Source organism: Eleginops maclovinus, chromosome 3, assembly GCF_036324505.1.
Source record: "Eleginops maclovinus isolate JMC-PN-2008 ecotype Puerto Natales chromosome 3, JC_Emac_rtc_rv5, whole genome shotgun sequence".
In the NCBI taxonomy this organism is placed as follows: Eukaryota; Metazoa; Chordata; class Actinopteri; order Perciformes; family Eleginopidae; genus Eleginops; species Eleginops maclovinus.
Genome location: NC_086351.1, coordinates 5405919 through 5424415, shown reverse-complemented (window position 1 = coordinate 5424415; position 18497 = coordinate 5405919). Strand labels below are relative to the sequence as shown.

Genomic DNA, 18497 nt, shown 5'->3' with positions numbered 1-18497 from the left:
GTGACGTCAGCGCACTGATCCTGAACCAGTGCGTGGCAGCAGACTGGGCCGGACCAGCAGCGCAGGAAGAAGAACACATCTGGATCTAAAGGGAATAGTGTTGGATTACACGAGGCTCCTGAGTGTCTCTCTTCCTGCTGTGCATTTACAGATTAGTAACTGGAGTTTTGTCGAAACTCCTCCGGATATTTACGAGTGTGGGAAGCGTGGAGTTGCCACACAAATCTTCACTATGGATCAATCCGTCGCAATTCAAGAAACTTTGGAAAGGAAAGAAAACTGCATAATAGTATCCTTTGCGACGGTCACATGCTGTTTTGTGGATTTTAATAACTTCCTATGAAGGATTTCCTGCTTCGAGTTGAATTTAAAGAATATCAGAGCTCCCGGAGAGGCATTGTCAGATTAAGGCGCTGCCACTCGGTTGACATCTATTTATAGTTACCCAGAACCTCACTGTGATTTCAATCCGGGCAGTGCATTTATACTGTACGTAGTTTATAGTGTGGGTTTAGTCGGGTGTGACTTCAGGGATTTGTGCCAACATATAGTGAGACCTTTCAGCCACAAGATGGCACTTTGGTTCACCAGCCTCTGTTTTCTCATAATGCAAAGGTAGTGGTGAAACAAGAAGTGGTATTTCACTTTAAACTAAAGTAAAAAAATATCAATGAAGTAAAAGCACCGCATTCATAAGGTGATGCAAGTCAAATTAAGTGCCATCCTTATGTGCTAAAATACAGAAACGCCAATACTTTAATACAGTGCAATATATAAGGCTATTCAATATTGTTAATAAGCAGAAACATGTAAGCAGCAATGTAATGTTGAATCTGATGGAAGGGGAAACTAATTTCAACTATTGTAATACTGCGAAGTAGCAAAACTGGACACATCTTTTTTAAACTGTTGTTGTAATCTGTAAACAATAATTTGCTTAGTAACTTCAGCCGTCAGATAAAAAGTGGAGTTAAAAAGTGCACATTTCTCTGTGAAAAATAAGGGAATGAGTATGAAATAGAAATACTCTAGGAAAAGCACCACTTACTGTATGAAGCACGTTTAAAATGTTCCCCATTGTACAGAAAAAAACGAGTGAAAACCAGAAGTAGGTCATATTTTCTGATGAAATATTAAGGGTGCCACTGAAGGAACACATGAACATGTTTCCACATTATCCTTAACTAAACTGTAAACATGCTGTCCAATGCGATGTCTTCTTTGATGACAATACAGAGAGCAGGCTGCTGGGATTGGTGGAGTCTACAAAAGAGCATGCGTAAGTTTAAAATGACCTGTAATATTGCTTCTGTTTATTCTTCAACAATATACTCGTATTCGAGGGTAACCATGTCATTTTGTAAGAAGAGGGAGTGACTGTTTCATGCAATCAACAACACAAACTGACACTACAATGACCACATAGTTGCATCAGCCTCTATAACAAATGATATATGAAAATGGAAGCATTTATTGCCAAGCTGCAAGGCTACTGTATTGGCTGTCTTTTTATCTCATCCACCCCTGTATGTGCATCACACTGAAATATAATTCCTGTTGTCATATTTTGTAGAATCTTTGTTTATACCCATCGAAGGATGGCTATTACTGCTGATGACGTGTCGCTGGAGGACATCATACCCATCTCCCTCGACTTTGCTGTCGTGGAGGGTGAGCTGCCTCTATATGTTTTACCCTACTGCAGATAATAATGTGTTTCTCTAAATAACTATGGGTTCTACCGAAAACAATTACAGTAATTTCTCAGTGGTGCCCATGAACACATTTCTCCCCCTTCACTCTTATTTAGTTTCTTCACCAGAGGAACTTGCGGTCGTGGGTGAGTCCATTTTTGCTTAATCATAATGTGCCACACTACTGATCCACTGAAGTAAACTGAACATGGTATTTATTCCTGTGTTCTTCATCTGATTTCTAGGTGCTGATACTAGAGTGAGAGTAAGCTACCAAGAGGAGGAATTAGAGCTCAGACTTCCTTTTGGGTCTCACTCGCGGCTCTTCCTGAGTGAGGTCAACAGGGCGTGGAGTGGTAGGTCAGCCCTCAGAGATGTGTGATATTTTCAGATCACGTCCTGCTGTAATTGTTTTAATAGAGGAACCTCACAGCCTTTGAGAAAAGTACATGAAGTTCTTGGAAATGTAAAAATAAGATTTAAATAAAATGACTTTAGCAAGGCTACCAATGAAATACTGTACATGTGGAAAGTTACCATTCGTTCAAATAGTACATTAACGTGAACCCTCCCCTTTTTGGATTCAGTAGTAATTTTATTATCGTTAGATTTTCTTTTCTGAACAATGTAGGAGGCATCCATGAGTGACAATGTGTAATCTGCTCCAACCACCTGTCTAGCGGAAACCTGCTCAGCCAGTCTTCATCTGCCCTGTGTTTAGGTTGCGATATATAAAACCTTTATTTTTTTTAATGTGTCATTAGTTTATTGGAAAAAAAAAACATTTAAAACTGGTACACAGAAACATGTGTGACTCTACTATGTTGATCCGATTTTAGGAGCACAAACTGGTTTTGTTACTTTGTCTGTCAGTTACTTTATGTTGGATGTGACACATCCTATCTTAATCTTGTCCTCTGAATGGAGTGGGTTAGGTGGTTAACAGACTATCTGTTTTGTTAGGGATGTGTCACTTTCGTCACTGGCTCACTATTTTTCACAGTGGAAACTACATGTGAGCACAGACGAAGACTGATTTGCTATTTGTGTTTTGGGGTAACCAGACCAGGGATTGAAATATTTAATAAACTGACACCTGTTGTTTTTAAAAAATGTGGGAAGTGCTGAAGCTAAGCAGTTAAAAGTGTCCTGTAACTTGGATGAACATTTAAAGCACTAGAGAACGAATTGGGGAAATGGTTTCACAACCTGAAAGTAAGACCCTGATGTAAGAGCAAGACATAGAAAAACGTACAAAGTTGAGTTGAAAACATATAAAGTTGAGTTTAAACAACTTTAAACCAATGTATGGTTTGTGTAAGTTACTAAGTTTTTCTATGTCTGTCTTTCTTTAGATGTTTGCAAGTTGGCCACACATGCACCCAGGTTCGAGTGGATCAGCAAGTACCACAAAAACCCCAGAGGCCAGGGATCGTTCAAACAGGCCCTCTCTCCACTCGGCTCAACACTCACTAAACTCGAGCACAAGAAAACAGGTGTGTCATCTTACTTGCATTTGCAGAATTTCATGTCCAATCAAACTTAAATTATTTGAAATATGCTTAACAGTGCTGTGGATGACAGGAGATGATCTTTATGACTTAAGTGTTTGTTCTTTTTAGCAATAGATAGCCATACACAGATAAAAGTGTACATCAATGGGTTGCAAGATAACACTGGGTGGTTTTTCAAGTACCACTTCCCTTAAATGCAATTGGCACAACCTATGTATGAGCTGTAACACATTTACTCATATTTGGCAGAGGAGAAAGACACAGTCAAGTACAATTTGTTGAAGCAGAAAAATTCAGTTATTATGACTTCATTCAATTTAGATGATAGTAATGATAATGAGCCAGCACGCAAAACAGCAAACTAAATGCAGTGCACTTATTATTAGTTTAATAACACACAGTTATAAGTTGTACAAAGCTCTCAGTTTATACAGGTAGGTTCTAAGGATTTTAGGTTGTTGTAGTAAGTACCTTATACCTAGCCTGGTCCTACCAGACTCTCGTGCTACATTTCATTGTAAGGGAAATGAAAATTGAGCAGAAGTATGTAGGAGGGCGGAGCCAGGCAATCTTCTACCCATAAAGTAATTATAAATAGTATACACAGGAAAGGCCACCTCATGTAAAACACAAAAAAAGATTCCAAATTAGACATTTCACATAGTTGTGAAATGTCTCATTTGTATGTGGAAAGTCCATTTCACACACCTTTCATGCACTATGTATTTGCATGCTATATTAAACCAATGCTGTTTATGAAATGCATGATTATGTTGCAAACATTATGTATATGGAACAAAAACCAATCTAATGTTTATAATATGCAAATCTTATCATACACCTAGTCCTATAAGCCTGTAAGTTTAACATTTATTTGTCTTGTTGAAGTCCATGAGCTGACTTCCTAATGTAATACTGATGTGATGAAGCGTTTTCCGGTCGCATTTTCTGCATAGTAGATTATTGTTTGTTCAGCCCATGGTCCAGCCTCCTTTCTCTGCAGCAGGGGAAGGTAAACTCCTCCTCCTACAACGTTAGCATGGGCAGGTCTGACACAAAGTGGACATTGCTCATCTGCACAGAATGCGTGGGAGCGGTGCATGGAGATGTCTAGGATAATGAAAGACTCTGGTATGAAAACTATTCTTTACATTGTTGTTCGAGGTGCTGAAACGAAACGCCATCTTACTACTCTGAAGCATTCAGTCTATGCTTATTAGCAAGCTGCCCAGCTAATGCTAAAGGCTAGCATCGATGGTAGTTCGTTCTAAATAAGCTCATTTTAGCCAAATTAACTAAAGGGCCAGGTGGAATATTGATTAGTTTAAAAGCCTGTTTGTATTTTCTGCTAACTCGATATGAAGCTACTGTGAATGTTAGGCAGTTTAGACGGTTGATACATTCATACTTTAAGAGCTAATGTGGCTAAATGGTCAAGGGGATGCTATGTGAAAATGACACACCTGTTGTGGTTGGTGGTGTAATAACGTGCTTTGGTGACACGGAATTGGGACATAAAGTGAGTCGTTGTTTCTCTCTTGGTTCTTGTGCAGTGTGCTTTTTTTATTTACCTGTGAGATAGAATTTGTGGCTCATCCTCTATATTACTTTATACTGCTAGCTAAAACCAGTTGTCTGTAAACTTTCTTCCTACTGCCCCCTCAATGAGAAGCCTCTGTCATTCAGCAGCATATTATCCAAGCGAATCATTTTCAAGATCAGAGGTTGAAGAAGTACTCAGATCGTGTACCTAAGTGAAAGTAGAAATACCCAAATGTAGGAATACTCTTTAACAAGTATTAGTCTTTCATTTAAAATGTTACCCAAGTACATAAATATTAGCAACAACATTTACCAACAAAAGTACTCATTATGCAGAATTGCCCATTCCAGAATAATATATATCTTTTATACATTTGGATGTATTAATGTGTTATTAAAGCTGGTAAAGGTGGAGCTGGTTTTAATTACTTTGTATACTGCAGGGTAGCTTGTTGATTTACCCTAGGTGTAACTAAAGTCTTATTTAAGTGGTGATTTTATATTGTTTATAATGTATCTATATCTGCATAGTAACTAAAAGTACTTACTTATAAATGTAGGCAAGTAAAAGTACAATATTTACATCTGAATTGTAGGGATAGAAGGAGAAAGTAGCATGAACTGGATACAGAAGTACTTGAAATGTTTACTTAAGTATGGTACATTTACGTTGATCAAAGCTGAATGAGATGGGGGGGGAAAAAATACAAAATACGTTCATCATCAGTTTATTACCTATAGTTTTAAATCATTAGGGGAAGTTGTGCAAAGCTGAACTTTGTACGGATGTAGTAAAGCTATCATGGTTTTAATACTGAGGAGCCTAAGGCCTGATAGACCTTGACATTTATGCTGACTTGTGATCAACCACAGATAGAGAGACATGACGTGCGAAATTGCAGTCCTCATGCAACTTGCAGCTCGGTGGTTGAAAGTTTGGTAAAGCTCATCAGCTGGTAAAAAAACAGTAAAGCATGAGCAGGAATGTAGAATATGCCTTAAAATAACCCAAGCTACTTACACTCAAAACCCTTGGGGGCCTTATTCAGGTTGCAAAAAAACAGTGGTTAGGTTCAGTAACGGGGTATGTGGTGCAGGGAACAGTCAATAGTGTATTTAGTGTTAAGTTATTTCATTTAAATCTGAGACATGCTCTGATAATAACAACCATTTGCACATTCAAGACAAGCCTCAAGATTTATTTTGTGTCTTATTCTGCAGGTATATCTCATTTTTTTCAATGAGAATCTCTGTTTTATTTTAATCTCAGTGTACTGTAACATGAGTTTACTGTATCAACGCAAAAAGCAGGATAGGATGAAATTGTCTCTAATAGTTTATGATTTAGCTAACAGGACTCCTTGCAATCCAAGAGTGAGGGTTGTACTCGTGATTGATTTTTCTCATATTTTAGCTGAGAACTCTTCAGTCAGACAGGTTTTTTTGTCTGGGTCCATATGGAGATTTTCACCATCTCAGATGAAGTATTCCTGTGCACAGTCCCTCAAGTATTTCACAGTTTGCTGGCGGTTTTCTCAATCAAACAAAGGAACATGTTCTTTCTCTTTTCCTGTTCAAGCAAATAACAAAGATGCTGGTGCTTAGTTTTGACCTTGTGTAGCCTAACCTTGTTTTGTTTCTCTCTTTTTAGTATTCACACCAAATGAAACAGCGTAAGCATTTCTGACATGTTGAGGTTTTCTCAGAACTTGAACAGTAAAGATTGAAGAGAACATTTCCTTTTTTGTTCTTGTTAGAAAAAGAATCAGACTTTACTGTTGCTCTAGACTCAGCCTTGATGAACACCTTTCTTACAGAAGTTGGGCTGATAGATTGGCAGAGCTTTTTTAACTTTAATTTGCATTGTTTTTGCAATTTGCAAAGCCTTTTTTAAAGGATTTTCCCAATAACCTTTGTTTCACATATTTATTTCCTTTCCCTTTTTATGTATTTACCTCTGTTACCTAATTTTGGAAATCATGTCATGGTTATAAAAACATTACAAACATAAAAGCCTATTATGTTTTTTGTATTCTGGTCAGGTGCACTGGTAATGTGGCATGTTATAACTTCGTAGAGTTTAATTTCCTTCTCAGAGACCACGGCTTCCCTTTCAGAGCAGCCAGCTGTGTTCCCTGCCAAGCTGCAGGAGACAGGGGCCATGCTGTCTCATACCTCACACCCGTCCATTAAATCAGCTACTTGAGATGCACTAACTGTAACCAACTGCAAAAGGCAGCTTCAGTCGATTGACCACCACAACTTAAACCTGACTTTGCACTTTTATGACTGACTTATCTGTTGCTGTGCGTGATTGTTTTATTCTAAGTGATTATTAACTAGTCGTGTCCATATCAGTTGAATTATGGGTTTGCTCATGGTTGGGTTCTTTCTTATTAGAGTGAGTCGTCCCTGGCTGTCAATACCTCGGGCTGAGTTTAAGCTAATGTTGATGGGAAGGACTCCCTGCAGCAGGCACGACGCAGTGACAGTCTGTACTCGCAACCTGCAAACGATATTGTAGGTTGGGATCAACGTGCAGGAAACTCGGATGGACATCATACGGAAGAGCTGTGCTACAATGCTGCCCTTTACCTTTATGATCTGTTAAACATTCGACACAAATCAAAAAATGAATCTTCCTTTTCGCTCCTTCTCTTCCCGAACAGAGAAATCGTCCGACAAAAAGGCATCTTTAGAAAGGGACAAAGGGTCTTCTAACAGTGGCACGCAGAAGTCCAAAGCATATTCCAGCCAAGAGAGGTAAGTCCTTTTTATTTATCCTCACGTGAGAGCTCTGAAGACTAAAACTCCTAACACAACTATGTGTTTTTACATTATGGTTGAAAGACTCATCCTAATATCCCCTACATATCTCAGCAAATGTATACCCTCTGTTAAGAGTCTTCTTTGGGTTTTTGTTTAATTGTTCCAGTGTTCAAGATATAGGTCTTTTGATTGACTCATGATTATTTGTATTATTTTGTTTGGTTTTGAATTTGTGATAATGAAATCATGGTGGATTTATCATCAAGGGCATTTTACAGATTCAGTTCTTGTGTTCTTTTTATTTGTTGAACACAAGTTTGTCTCTCTGCCTTGAATTAAGATCTGTCCAAAAATGTTTTGCCTATTTTTGTATGTTTAAAAGAAGTGGGGCAACCTACCAGTTCTGCTTGGCAGGCGTTATTTGTTGTCTTTGAAGGTTATAAGTACTTCATCATAATTCAGTGTCAAGTGCCTCCATGTTTCCCATGTGTCCTGTTCCTTTGGACTGAGCGGGCCCCAGATCTCACTTCCATATAAAGCTCTTGGTATAATTTCTTTATCCAACATTTTTGCCCAGATTCTAATGGTTGTAAAACTTCCTTACAAAATCCATGTCCAATTTCCTGTCCTTGTCGGTACAAGCATACCACTTTCTATTTTGAAGATTACATTTATGCTATTTTGTTGATGAGCGAAGTATGAGTGCATACAAATAATGGTATAATGGTTATTTAATCACCTACCCCAACCAGTTTACAACACACTGTGCACTTGCCTGGCAGCATTTGAAGATGAGTGTTTCATTTATTTAAAGTTGTCAAAGTCTAAAGTGCAAATTTGCTCACTTCAGTGTGTGGAAACTATTGCTGCCACTTTTAGAATGAATGCTTTTATATGCTTATGTAAGATGGAGTTTAGTTGCAGCTTTTCCCTGGAAGATTACAGTGTCGGGGCACATTACATTTCTTCCTCACCCCTCAGCTTCATTCCACATTGGCAACATGGAAATAGAGCTTTACTACATAGATCGAGTTCCTGTTTGCATTAGGGTACGTGAGCTGACAACAGCCTGATAATATTCCCCTGTTTCTATCTTGGTCCGTCCCTCAGCCCCGCGCCTCACTGTTATCTCTTCTCTCCTGGTGTTCAGTCAGGGCCTCTCCAGTCGGGAGGACCGGGATGACCTGGTGCGCTCCTCCAGCCACACAACCGCCAACAAAGCACAGATACTCGCCATGCCGCAGTTCGGCCTGCGCGACAACCTCATCAAGTGTGAGCTGATGAAGAATGAGGACCTTTACACGTACCTACAGAACTTCAGGTAAGCTAACAACGTGTTTTGAATGTGTTACAGAAACATACATGTGTTTGGTTCATGCATGTGGATGGAAAACGATGTGGTCTTTGTTCTTCTTACAGAAATGAATATACTGTAGAAGCCTTGACATTGTATTAAGGGTGGTTGTTGTATCTTATCAAAGGTAAAAAAAAACTGACAATTTCAATGTTGATGTTTAGCTTTGATGCTGCTACTGCCTCCTGCTGGTAGCAAAGTGCCTAATATGTACACTCAAACAAAGGTCATAGCAAAACATAAACAACAATGTAGATTTAATTGGAATGAAAAAAGGAATCCTAGATCTTATAGAAGTTTTAAAATGCAAAGCACCTATTACAATCCAAAAGGGGGATACTGTATACATGCTATTCAAGCCTTGTGTGTGGCATTGGCAGCATGTCAGCTCAGTGGGTGATGCCCAGAAGTTTCGTTATGCTCCAACTCCCATTGCTTTTTTGAGTGTAATTTGCATGGTGGGTACACATTTCCTCCTGGGTGTTTTGATTTCCTCCCACACACCAGACATGAAGCCCATGATAATTGTGGTCTCTGAATTGTTTGTAGGTGTGAACCTGAATGTGTTTGTGTCAGACTGGTGACTCAATTGCAACCTCTCCAGGGTGCTGGCAGGGCTCCTTTTCCTGCATGACCCAGAATAGCAATACTTAGAAAAAAATGATTCATTCTGTGCTTTCGTCCTATAATCTTGAAAAGTTATCTTTATGGGAAAAGGCAGAGATTCAGCTTTTACATTGTACTTAATCACATGTGCATTGCCTGCTTCCTGCACCTTGTATTGCGGTACATATTGAGAATGCACTGAAATGTATGCAAATACGCAGGGAATGAAAATGGCACTCCCATGACTATTATTTAAAACATCTTCAGCATCTTTCAAGTTAGCTAAGGGAGGTGCCATTAGGGCAGAAAGGGTTTTTACTGAGCAATGGTACAAAATAAAGAGCTCTGTGCTGCTCTTGTGCAGCAGCAGCCTGAGAGTCAGAGAAGAGGGCTATTGAATGCAAGAAAGCCGATCTTCAATGTGAAGGATACATCTCAATTGGGAGGTAAATGAAGAGGTCACACTTGAAGTGCTTTTCCACCAGTCACTTTAGTTTTAGTGAGGCTGCTCAGAGGTCTATTTTTGTTCTCTACTGTTCCTTTGCAGTTTGGACAGCTCCTCTGTGAAGCTGTGTGTTTGTGTAAGAGCCGAAGTATACTTGATCCAGCTAAGTTTTTAAAATGTGCCGTCAAACACGAAATCAAAAGTGTTTATAGCAGCTAGACACAAAAGGGGAGAGAAAAGTCAGCCGTCACAGAGCTGGAGACATGGTATTTCCTATATATGAGGATAGCAAGACACGCTTTCATGCGTTTTTCTCCTGGAAGACAATCAGAGTGTTGCACTTGGTCGCACACACAGGAAAAAGGCATAGATAGTTCTGGAAAAATATAAAAAGAAAACCGAAAGTAATCAAACCCTAGTTCCTTGTAGAAGTGGGTTTGAATGTTCGTTCATCAGGTTGAGAAAGTCGCAGATATGGTTGCATCCAGCCATTGGGACAGGACTTTTGAAGCTATTCACTTATCTGTCTAGCAGTTCTGACACAGTATACTCTCTCAGTAAAGTTTGCTGAAAAATGCACATTTCTAGAGATGAGCAATGCCATAAACCCAGGGGTCCAAACAGAGATTGAGGTCATTGTTTCTCTATTTCAATCTCCCCTGAAAAGACAGGTTTTGCTATAATCCTTCACCATCTGAAGATTAAACTCAAAATAGTGTGCAGTCAAACTGTTGCTTTGTATTCCTCTCCTTTGTGCTTTACTTCTCATCCCTCCCTGTTTTGTTTCAGTATTTTTCTCGGCACATACAATGTGAACGGACAGACACCGAAGGAAAGCCTCTACCCTTGGCTGAACTGCACTTCAGACCCTCCTGACATGTACTGCGTGGGGTAAGTCACATCCACCCTGCGGGAGAATAGCCTTTCAATTCTCCGCTTAATCCCATTACACAGACACACACATACTGCTCACATCTCTGACAGATGTATGCAGCCATTGATCCTGTTATAAGTAACACCATGTGCCCACCCACAAATCCAGGACTGTGTTAAATCCTGGCTTTGTTTCAGTTGACTACTTTGATGTGAAAACGTTTTAAGAATAACAAATACCTTGTCCTTCCTGATAGTTTTCAGGAGCTTGACCTCAGCAAAGAGGCTTTCTTCTTCAACGACACCCCCAAAGAGCTGGAGTGGACGAAGGCCGTGTCTGAGGCCTTGCATCCAGATGCCAAGTATGCCTTAGTAAGAAAACCTTTTTTTATTCCCTTTTTATTCTAACTGAACTATTTTGCTATAGTTATTGTGCTTACTAGTGCTTCTCAATGTCACAGAGAGATTGCTAAACTGGGTAAAAGTAGTTTAAGCGTGTGCACTCAACAAGAATGATGGTATTTAGTTGCAATACCATTTTTTTTTACAACCAAAAACCATAGTGTATGCATGGCTACACGGTCAAAAACTGCGCGTACCCCACCCACAATCACTGCTACCTATCCTGGTGAGCTCACTTGTATAACCTGTTGTACCAATACCCCAACCACTGTTCAAAAATGGCAACTTATACTTATGTTGTATGCAAAGCTTGTTACACCCTTCTTAACATGGGTGCTGTTAACATGTTCTTTCGAAGTGTTAATAAACTGGCAGATGGCTCATGCAACTTGAGCCTATGGCTATAGTCACTGCCTAAATTAACAGTGTACCATTAGATTATGCAAGTTGTTAGACAAGAGCTTAGTAAAGCCTTCTGTTTTTCTTCTCGTTCCTTTATTAGCGTTCATCTACTTCCCTTTTCTCAGAGTGCTGACTCCAGCTTATTAGCTTCCTTCTTTCTTGGCAGGCCCTAGTATTTCAGGGCTTACGAGATGTCTGTAAGTCACATAGGGGGTCTAAAGACAATATTTCCTTAATGCTCTGAATAAAGTATGCATGGCTGATCTGTACCTGACACTGTATAGTTCAGCAAGATAATAAAAGCTTTTTTTACCCTCATGTTTGAATTAGAATACGTCTGGCTTTGACAAGGAGGCTTAGGAAACTATTTTTTGCAGCTGCTTCGATTCTGAGAAGGGATTTTTGTTTCTGTTTTCTAAAGATAAGATTAAGATGCAAATAAAAGCAGCAAAAACCTGTATTCGAGTACTTTAGCATCTGTATCTGTTCCCTTTCCTGTATAGAAATGACATTTTTGCATCTACTCATCTTCTCCAGGTGAAGTTGGTGCGTCTGGTGGGTATCATGCTGATCTTCTATGTGAAGAATGAGCATGCAGCGTTCATCTCTGATGTGGAGGCTGAGACAGTAGGCACGGGCATCATGGGGAGGATGGTAAGGACTGAATTTAAAGGTCTTATTCTTGTAATGCACATATCCCAATATTGTGTTTATTATAAGATATTCTAATCTGTTGAGCAGCTGTGGTCCGAGTCCATGCTTCAAGTGACCTGAAAACGTGTCACTCATCTCCATCTCCTTCCCTTCTTTTGCTCACATACCAAACATCAATCTTTGCTGCTGATTCAATCACCCTTATCTTGCTTTGTCAGAGATCTAATAAAAAACAATTTAGTATTGGAGACTTTCAAGCCCAAAATGTCAAAATCATGATTAGTAACGTCACTGGTTTTGTCTTTGGCTTCACGAAAAGGTCTTCCATCGCCATTAGATGAAGATGAAGATGGAGATTCAACTTTGTTGTCATTGCACAGAGTACAAGTACTAGGACAACGAAATGCGGTCTCTGCATTTGACCCATCCTAGTGTTAGGAGCAGTGGGCTGCCATTATGTACGGCGCCCGGGGAGCAGTGTAGGTAACCAGTGTCTTGCTCAGGGACACCACGGTGGCACTTGGTCTTTCGGGGACTTGAACTGGTGACCTTCCAGTTCCCAGGCCAACACCCTATGGACTTTGCCACCACCACCCATTACATAAATGCATACAAGAAGTGTTGAATTCCTACCAACAGTAGCTTCACACATTAACACCAGGTTAAAGCAAAATGCAAATGAGCGAGGCAGAGAAAAACAAACATTGGGATCCTACGATGACAGTGTTGTTTCTCTGCAGGTAAATAGCAGTCAATAAGGCAGTATCATGCGCAAGTGTTGTGCTGTAATGACAAACATTCAAATTGTATCTGCTTCCTGCTTCAACTGTATGCAAACACATTTTGAATCCTCTTGCAGAATGAGATGTATCTTGTTTTGTGTGCTGCCTTACTTACGGCTGGCTGGTGACCAGTGATCATTTGCTTTTCGCCACGACCCATCTGAAGCATGCCAAGTGTGCGCATCATTTGGGATATAGAAAAGATACCTTCATACAGTCTAAAAGTTTGTGTTTCTCTAAATCATTTTGCAGTAATTAGATGATGTTGCTCACGTTGTTCTGACTACTTTTCTCTTTCTGTCTTTAAATCTCTCATTGATCTGCAGGGAAATAAGGGTGCTGTGTCAATCCGTTTTCGCTTCCACAACTCTGATATCTGCGTGGTCAACTCTCACTTGGCTGCCCACATCGAAGAGTACGAGAGACGTAATCAAGACTACAAGGACATCTGCAGTCGTCTCCTGTTTCGCCAGCTCGACCCTAACCAGCCTCCACTCACTATCATGAAGCACGAGTATGAAACCAATCACAGACTTACATATGCATTAAAAGTGATCATAGAAATGCTTTTGCTTTGAATCCACATATGTTTGTATATAATTGTAGGAGAAGTATGTTATTTGTGTTGTAGTTGAATCAGGTCTTGGTCATTTGTAACCTACTGTGACAATTCTTTATACATATTTTGGTAATTTTACCGTTTGTTCCTCTGACTCTGTTCCTCAGTGTCGTTTTATGGATCGGGGACCTCAACTACAGAATCAGTGAACTTGACGTGTCCAATGTGAAGGAGCTGATCAGCAACAAGGACTTTGAAACGCTGCACAATTATGATCAGGTAACGTAAATGATTATCCCTTTTATTCTCTTTATTTGAGCCGAGTGTGATACTTACCGGCTCTCTATACTTTCAGCTCAAGAGACAGATCGATGAGGAGGCCGTGTTTGTTGGGTTTGTGGAGGGACACATTGATTTCCAGCCCACCTATAAATATGACACCGGCTCTGATTTGTGGGATACAAGGTAAAGTGATACGGAGGTCTGACTGTAAATAGCATCATGGAATATTTATAGGAGACAAGTTTTATCACAGATACGGTTATGTTCATCCATGTGCAAATGTCTGTTTTTTATCTTTGTTAAAACCACTTTATCTGAGTTTGCACAGAATGATTGGCACTAGAGGATATCACAGTGGCGTTGTGACTGAAATGTTGTGTTCAGGGAGGAAAGCTGACAATGTAATGCAAATACAACACAAATGAGAGATAGCCATTTACGTTTTGTGCCCTGAAGCAAAGTTAAAACTGTTAGCTTTACACGTCTCACCTGTTAAACATATGAGGGGGTTTCTCACTTTAAATCAGTAAAAATTCAACAACATTAATTGGCACGGGCAGGAATGAAACATATTTTTTGCCACCCATTTTTTGGCTCTTAAGATTATCAGTAACTATGACTCCTAGTTAATGCAGAAGCAGTGTTGTGTGGTATCTTTACTATCTGTATGTGCAAATAAACTGTGGAAAGGAAGTCATATTTTCTGTATTTAGATATTTAACTTAATACAAAACGTTATAAACATGCTTGGGAATCAACATTGTTTCTTCTGCATTTAGTGAGAAATGCCGCGTGCCAGCATGGTGTGACCGCATCCTGTGGAGAGGGAAGAACATTGTGCAAAAGCAGTATCAGAGTCACATGGCTCTGAAGACCAGTGACCATAAACCAGTCAGTTCCCTGCTCGAGATCGGGGTTAGTGATTCAGCCTTCTCCGTTTTTTCATCTTGCATTTTTTTCATTCAGTTTCTGTTGTGCGAAAGATGCAGAACCGATAAATGAGGAATCAATAAAACATGTTTAAGATATAAAGGTATCTGCTCGCTTCATGCTAGAGGGCTTTTTGCAAATGTCATATAGATTATATTTTACTTAAAAGGTCATAAAACAGATATCCATGCTGCATTCTTACTCTGCCTCTCTTTTGACAGATTAAGAGAGTAAATCCTGACGACTATAAGAGGACCTTTGAAGAGATCGTACGCAATATAGACAAAATGGAGAACGAGTGTATTCCATCTGTAACCTTATCCAAGCGTGAGGTAAACATTTCCCATCAATTCCAGTTTCATTACACTGTATTCCGTGCCTCTCTGCTAAGCCCTGTACAATTAATTTGACTTCTCAATTAAACTACCACTAATGAATGTGTGCATTGATTGAGGGCTGTAATGGATACAGTTACATCCCACTGTAGACTTTTTCTCTCCTTCCTCATGAATCCTTCGATCTTCTCTCAGTTTCACTTTAAGGACTTGAAATACATGGAGCACCAGGCAGAAACTTTGAGCCTCTTCAATGACGGGCAGGTCCCGTGTCAGTTTGAGTTTATCCAGAAGCCGAATGAGTCGACATACTGCAAAGCCTGGCTCACGGCCAACCCCTCCAAAGGCTTTATCGCCAATGGTGAGTAGCGCATACAGAGATTCATCCCAGAGTCACATTTATTTTTCTGATATCCTATCCTTCATTTCCTGCCTTAAGGTTTGAGAAATGTTTAAGTACTTAATGAGCTGAGGCCAGATCTCTTTGGTTTTGACTTACAACGGCAGGATTTTTGTCTTGCAAGATAAGTAATCACTAAATCAGATACAAAAGATTTAAATGCATGTTTTTTCTCTGGATAAATGGAGCATATGTTCCTTCCTCTTCATCTCTCTGAGAGTTGCTGTTATATACTGGGCATTTTGAATTTAAAAAAAAAGGTGCTGAACCGAAGTGTTGTGAATAAAGATTTTACGTGACAATTAACTCAAGTGTTTGTTGTTTCATATCCTCTTATAAATGAAACAATTAGTGTAGAGGCAAGTAATCATTTACTTTAGGTGTAGATTTCCTGTTTGTTTTCCCCTTTTCCATAAATGTGCATCTCTCTCAACCACCAGGTGGTACTGTCGACATTGACTTTGAGGTTTTCGTAAACCGTTCAACCGCGCCTGAACTTAACTCTGGCAAGGAGCAGATCGAAGACATCCTGGTGCTCCACCTGGAGCGTGGCAAGGACTACTTCATCTCTATCTCAGGAAACTACCTGCCCAGCTGCTACGGTTCATCCATCAATTCATTGTGTCAGCTAAAGGAGCCAATCCAGGACATGCCACAAGAGACTCTTCGAAAACTGGTAAGTGCTCCCATGTGCAGAGCAAGGACGATGTCCTTAAACTACCTCTTCTCCATTCAGGGTTGTCTTATAGCCCACAGCATGTGTGATGTGGGTTATAAGTAGTACAAATTAAGTGGTTTAATTTGTGAACAAAGTGCATATTTGATTCTTAACACTGCTTCTCTTTGCTTTGTTTGTTTCTAACATCAGGTGGAGAAGGCTGGAGATGACAATACGGCAAACACAGAAAAGCCTCTGGACATTCCTAAAGAACTGTGGATGATGGTGGATCACTTGTTCCGCAATGCACTCAAACAGGTCAGAAGATTTTGAGAAAAGACGGAAAATGTTGATACGCCTTTTATTTTTCTGTCTGATTTTAGTTGATTGGGTCAGTTTTTTTGTATGCAGGGTTATATCTTTAAGTTCATAAAATGATATGAGAACAAATAAAATGCAAAGTCGCTGCATACCAGAAGAGTAGGGCAAACCAAAAAACTACAAACTTAAAAAAAAACGTACAAATTTGATTAAGTGCTCCTGATGCGGAAAATGAAATTCATCTTTATTTTTAATGAATAAATACACCATTGTGCTTTTATTTGCAGGAAGACATATTTCAGCAACCTGGCCTCCGGAGTGACTTTGCAGTAATAAGGGATTGCCTTGATACTGGCATACCAGATTCTCTTCGTATCCTTCAACACTGTTGCCACCATAACCGTCAATATAAAAAGGATTGTTTATGACAACCGCCGTATTGTTTTATAAGTATTCCGTAGCACTTTGCTTAGGCAATGCAAACATGATGTGTGACTTTCCAAATACTTTGCAGTATTTCAGATGGTCAGTCTTGTATTTGAAAAATGTATTTTTGGCAAAGAAATGTAAAAAGATGCAGACTCTGCCCAAGTATTACGTCCTTGACTCTGTGTGTTCCTGCAGCGGGCAGTAACCACTCTGTAGCAGAGGCCTTGCTACTCTTCCTAGATGCCCTCCCACAGCCTGTGGTTCCCTTCTCCTTTTACCAGCAGTGCCTAGAAAGCTGCTCCAATGCCAGTCAGTGTGAGAAAGTGAGTAAGACCTCATACGATTAATCTCTGATCACTATTTATCTTTTACTAAATGATCAATTATGCAAGTAAATCGTTACCCTTTGTAACATATGTTTATTTTTTCTGTCTTCAGATCATTTCCAAGCTACCTCAGTGCCATAAAAATGTGTTCAACTATTTAGCTGCCTTTCTCCGTGAACTGTTGAAGAATTCTGCTAGCAATCGATTAGATGTCAACATCTTGGGTAAGAAAGGAAGCAGGTCGCATTTCAGTCTCTTTCACTTGTGCATTTGTTATGTTGAGTTGATGTATTTTGCCTTAGTCAGCATGTTGAGAAAGTGAAGAGAAACTAACTACTGAAGCAATGGAAAGTGAATTGAATGGAAGTCCTGTTTTAATATCATGTTCTGATTATGACTCAAGGACTTTTTGCATTGAATAGGTCTTAAATACTCATTAGTGAAACTATTTGTTTCTGTTAAAGAACGTATGCTCACCCAACCTTCCCAAAATAAAGGTTGATTATGGAAAAAAAACGAGTGTATCAAAAGGATTTTTGCAACATACATGATTTTTTGATATATATCTAGTTAATTACTTTTTTCTTATCTCTGTCCACAATAAAATAATCACTGCTAATCAAGATATTATATTCTGGGACGCTATATGAATATTTGTTTTCTTTCTGCATAGCCACCATTTTTGCCTCCTTGCTCCTGAAGTCGCCTACGAAGCAGGATCTTGCAGAGAAGAGAAAGACTCAGGAGTTCTTCCAGCACTTCTTGGCCTAAGGCTCCCCCTAGATAGAGGACTTCTCCTTCTTGCCCTTCATGCTTAAGCTGAACACTAAAAATTGTATAGTCCTGTATTTGAGATAAAAATGGAATCATTTCTTATATTCTTAGATGGCTCTTTGTATAGAAATATAGTATAATTATTGTAAGTGACGAGTCTTAATTGATATAAGCTTGTTTCACAGATGGCAATGTTTGTGATATGCTGAGGCACAAAGTATAATGTATATCATGGCAAATCTGTAGAGACCTAACAATTTTTTATCTATGTATTTTTTATTTAAAAAATAATGTGTATTTTAATGTTTCTGATTCCAACAGCATATTGTTTTTTTATATAAAAATGTTGAAAACAATGTCTGTGTAAACCGGGATTCTTGTCAGCAATAGAGCACTTTAAAATAATAGGTGTAGTTCTTTCATAAGGTGTGTTTGTCTGAAGAGTC

At 39.3% G+C, this 18497-nt stretch overlaps 1 protein-coding gene across 2 annotated transcripts; it reads left to right on the top strand.

Moving 5' to 3' along the window:
• The first annotated feature begins 41 nt into the window (after positions 1 to 41).
• inpp5b (inositol polyphosphate-5-phosphatase B) lies at positions 42 to 18407 on the top strand. 2 transcript variants are annotated; one of them, XM_063879929.1, is made up of 23 exons: positions 42 to 290; positions 1201 to 1279; positions 1574 to 1671; positions 1811 to 1840; positions 1940 to 2050; positions 3050 to 3190; positions 7420 to 7513; positions 8670 to 8840; positions 10714 to 10815; positions 11055 to 11169; positions 12139 to 12255; positions 13364 to 13551; positions 13764 to 13875; positions 13952 to 14061; positions 14658 to 14793; positions 15030 to 15140; positions 15339 to 15504; positions 15984 to 16219; positions 16412 to 16519; positions 16810 to 16894; positions 17147 to 17274; positions 17390 to 17501; positions 17951 to 18407. In XM_063879929.1, exons 1-23 carry the CDS (start codon positions 233 to 235, stop codon positions 18046 to 18048), a joined length of 2706 nt encoding a protein of 901 aa, XP_063735999.1. In that variant the 5' UTR covers positions 42 to 232; the 3' UTR covers positions 18049 to 18407. The 2 variants fall into 2 exon arrangements, with proteins under 2 accessions (XP_063735999.1, XP_063736000.1); XM_063879930.1 differs by lacking the exons at positions 42 to 290; positions 1201 to 1279; positions 1574 to 1671; ... (1 more) ...; positions 1940 to 2050; positions 3050 to 3190 and adding an exon at positions 4173 to 4339.
• Positions 18408 to 18497: the final 90 nt, after the last annotated feature.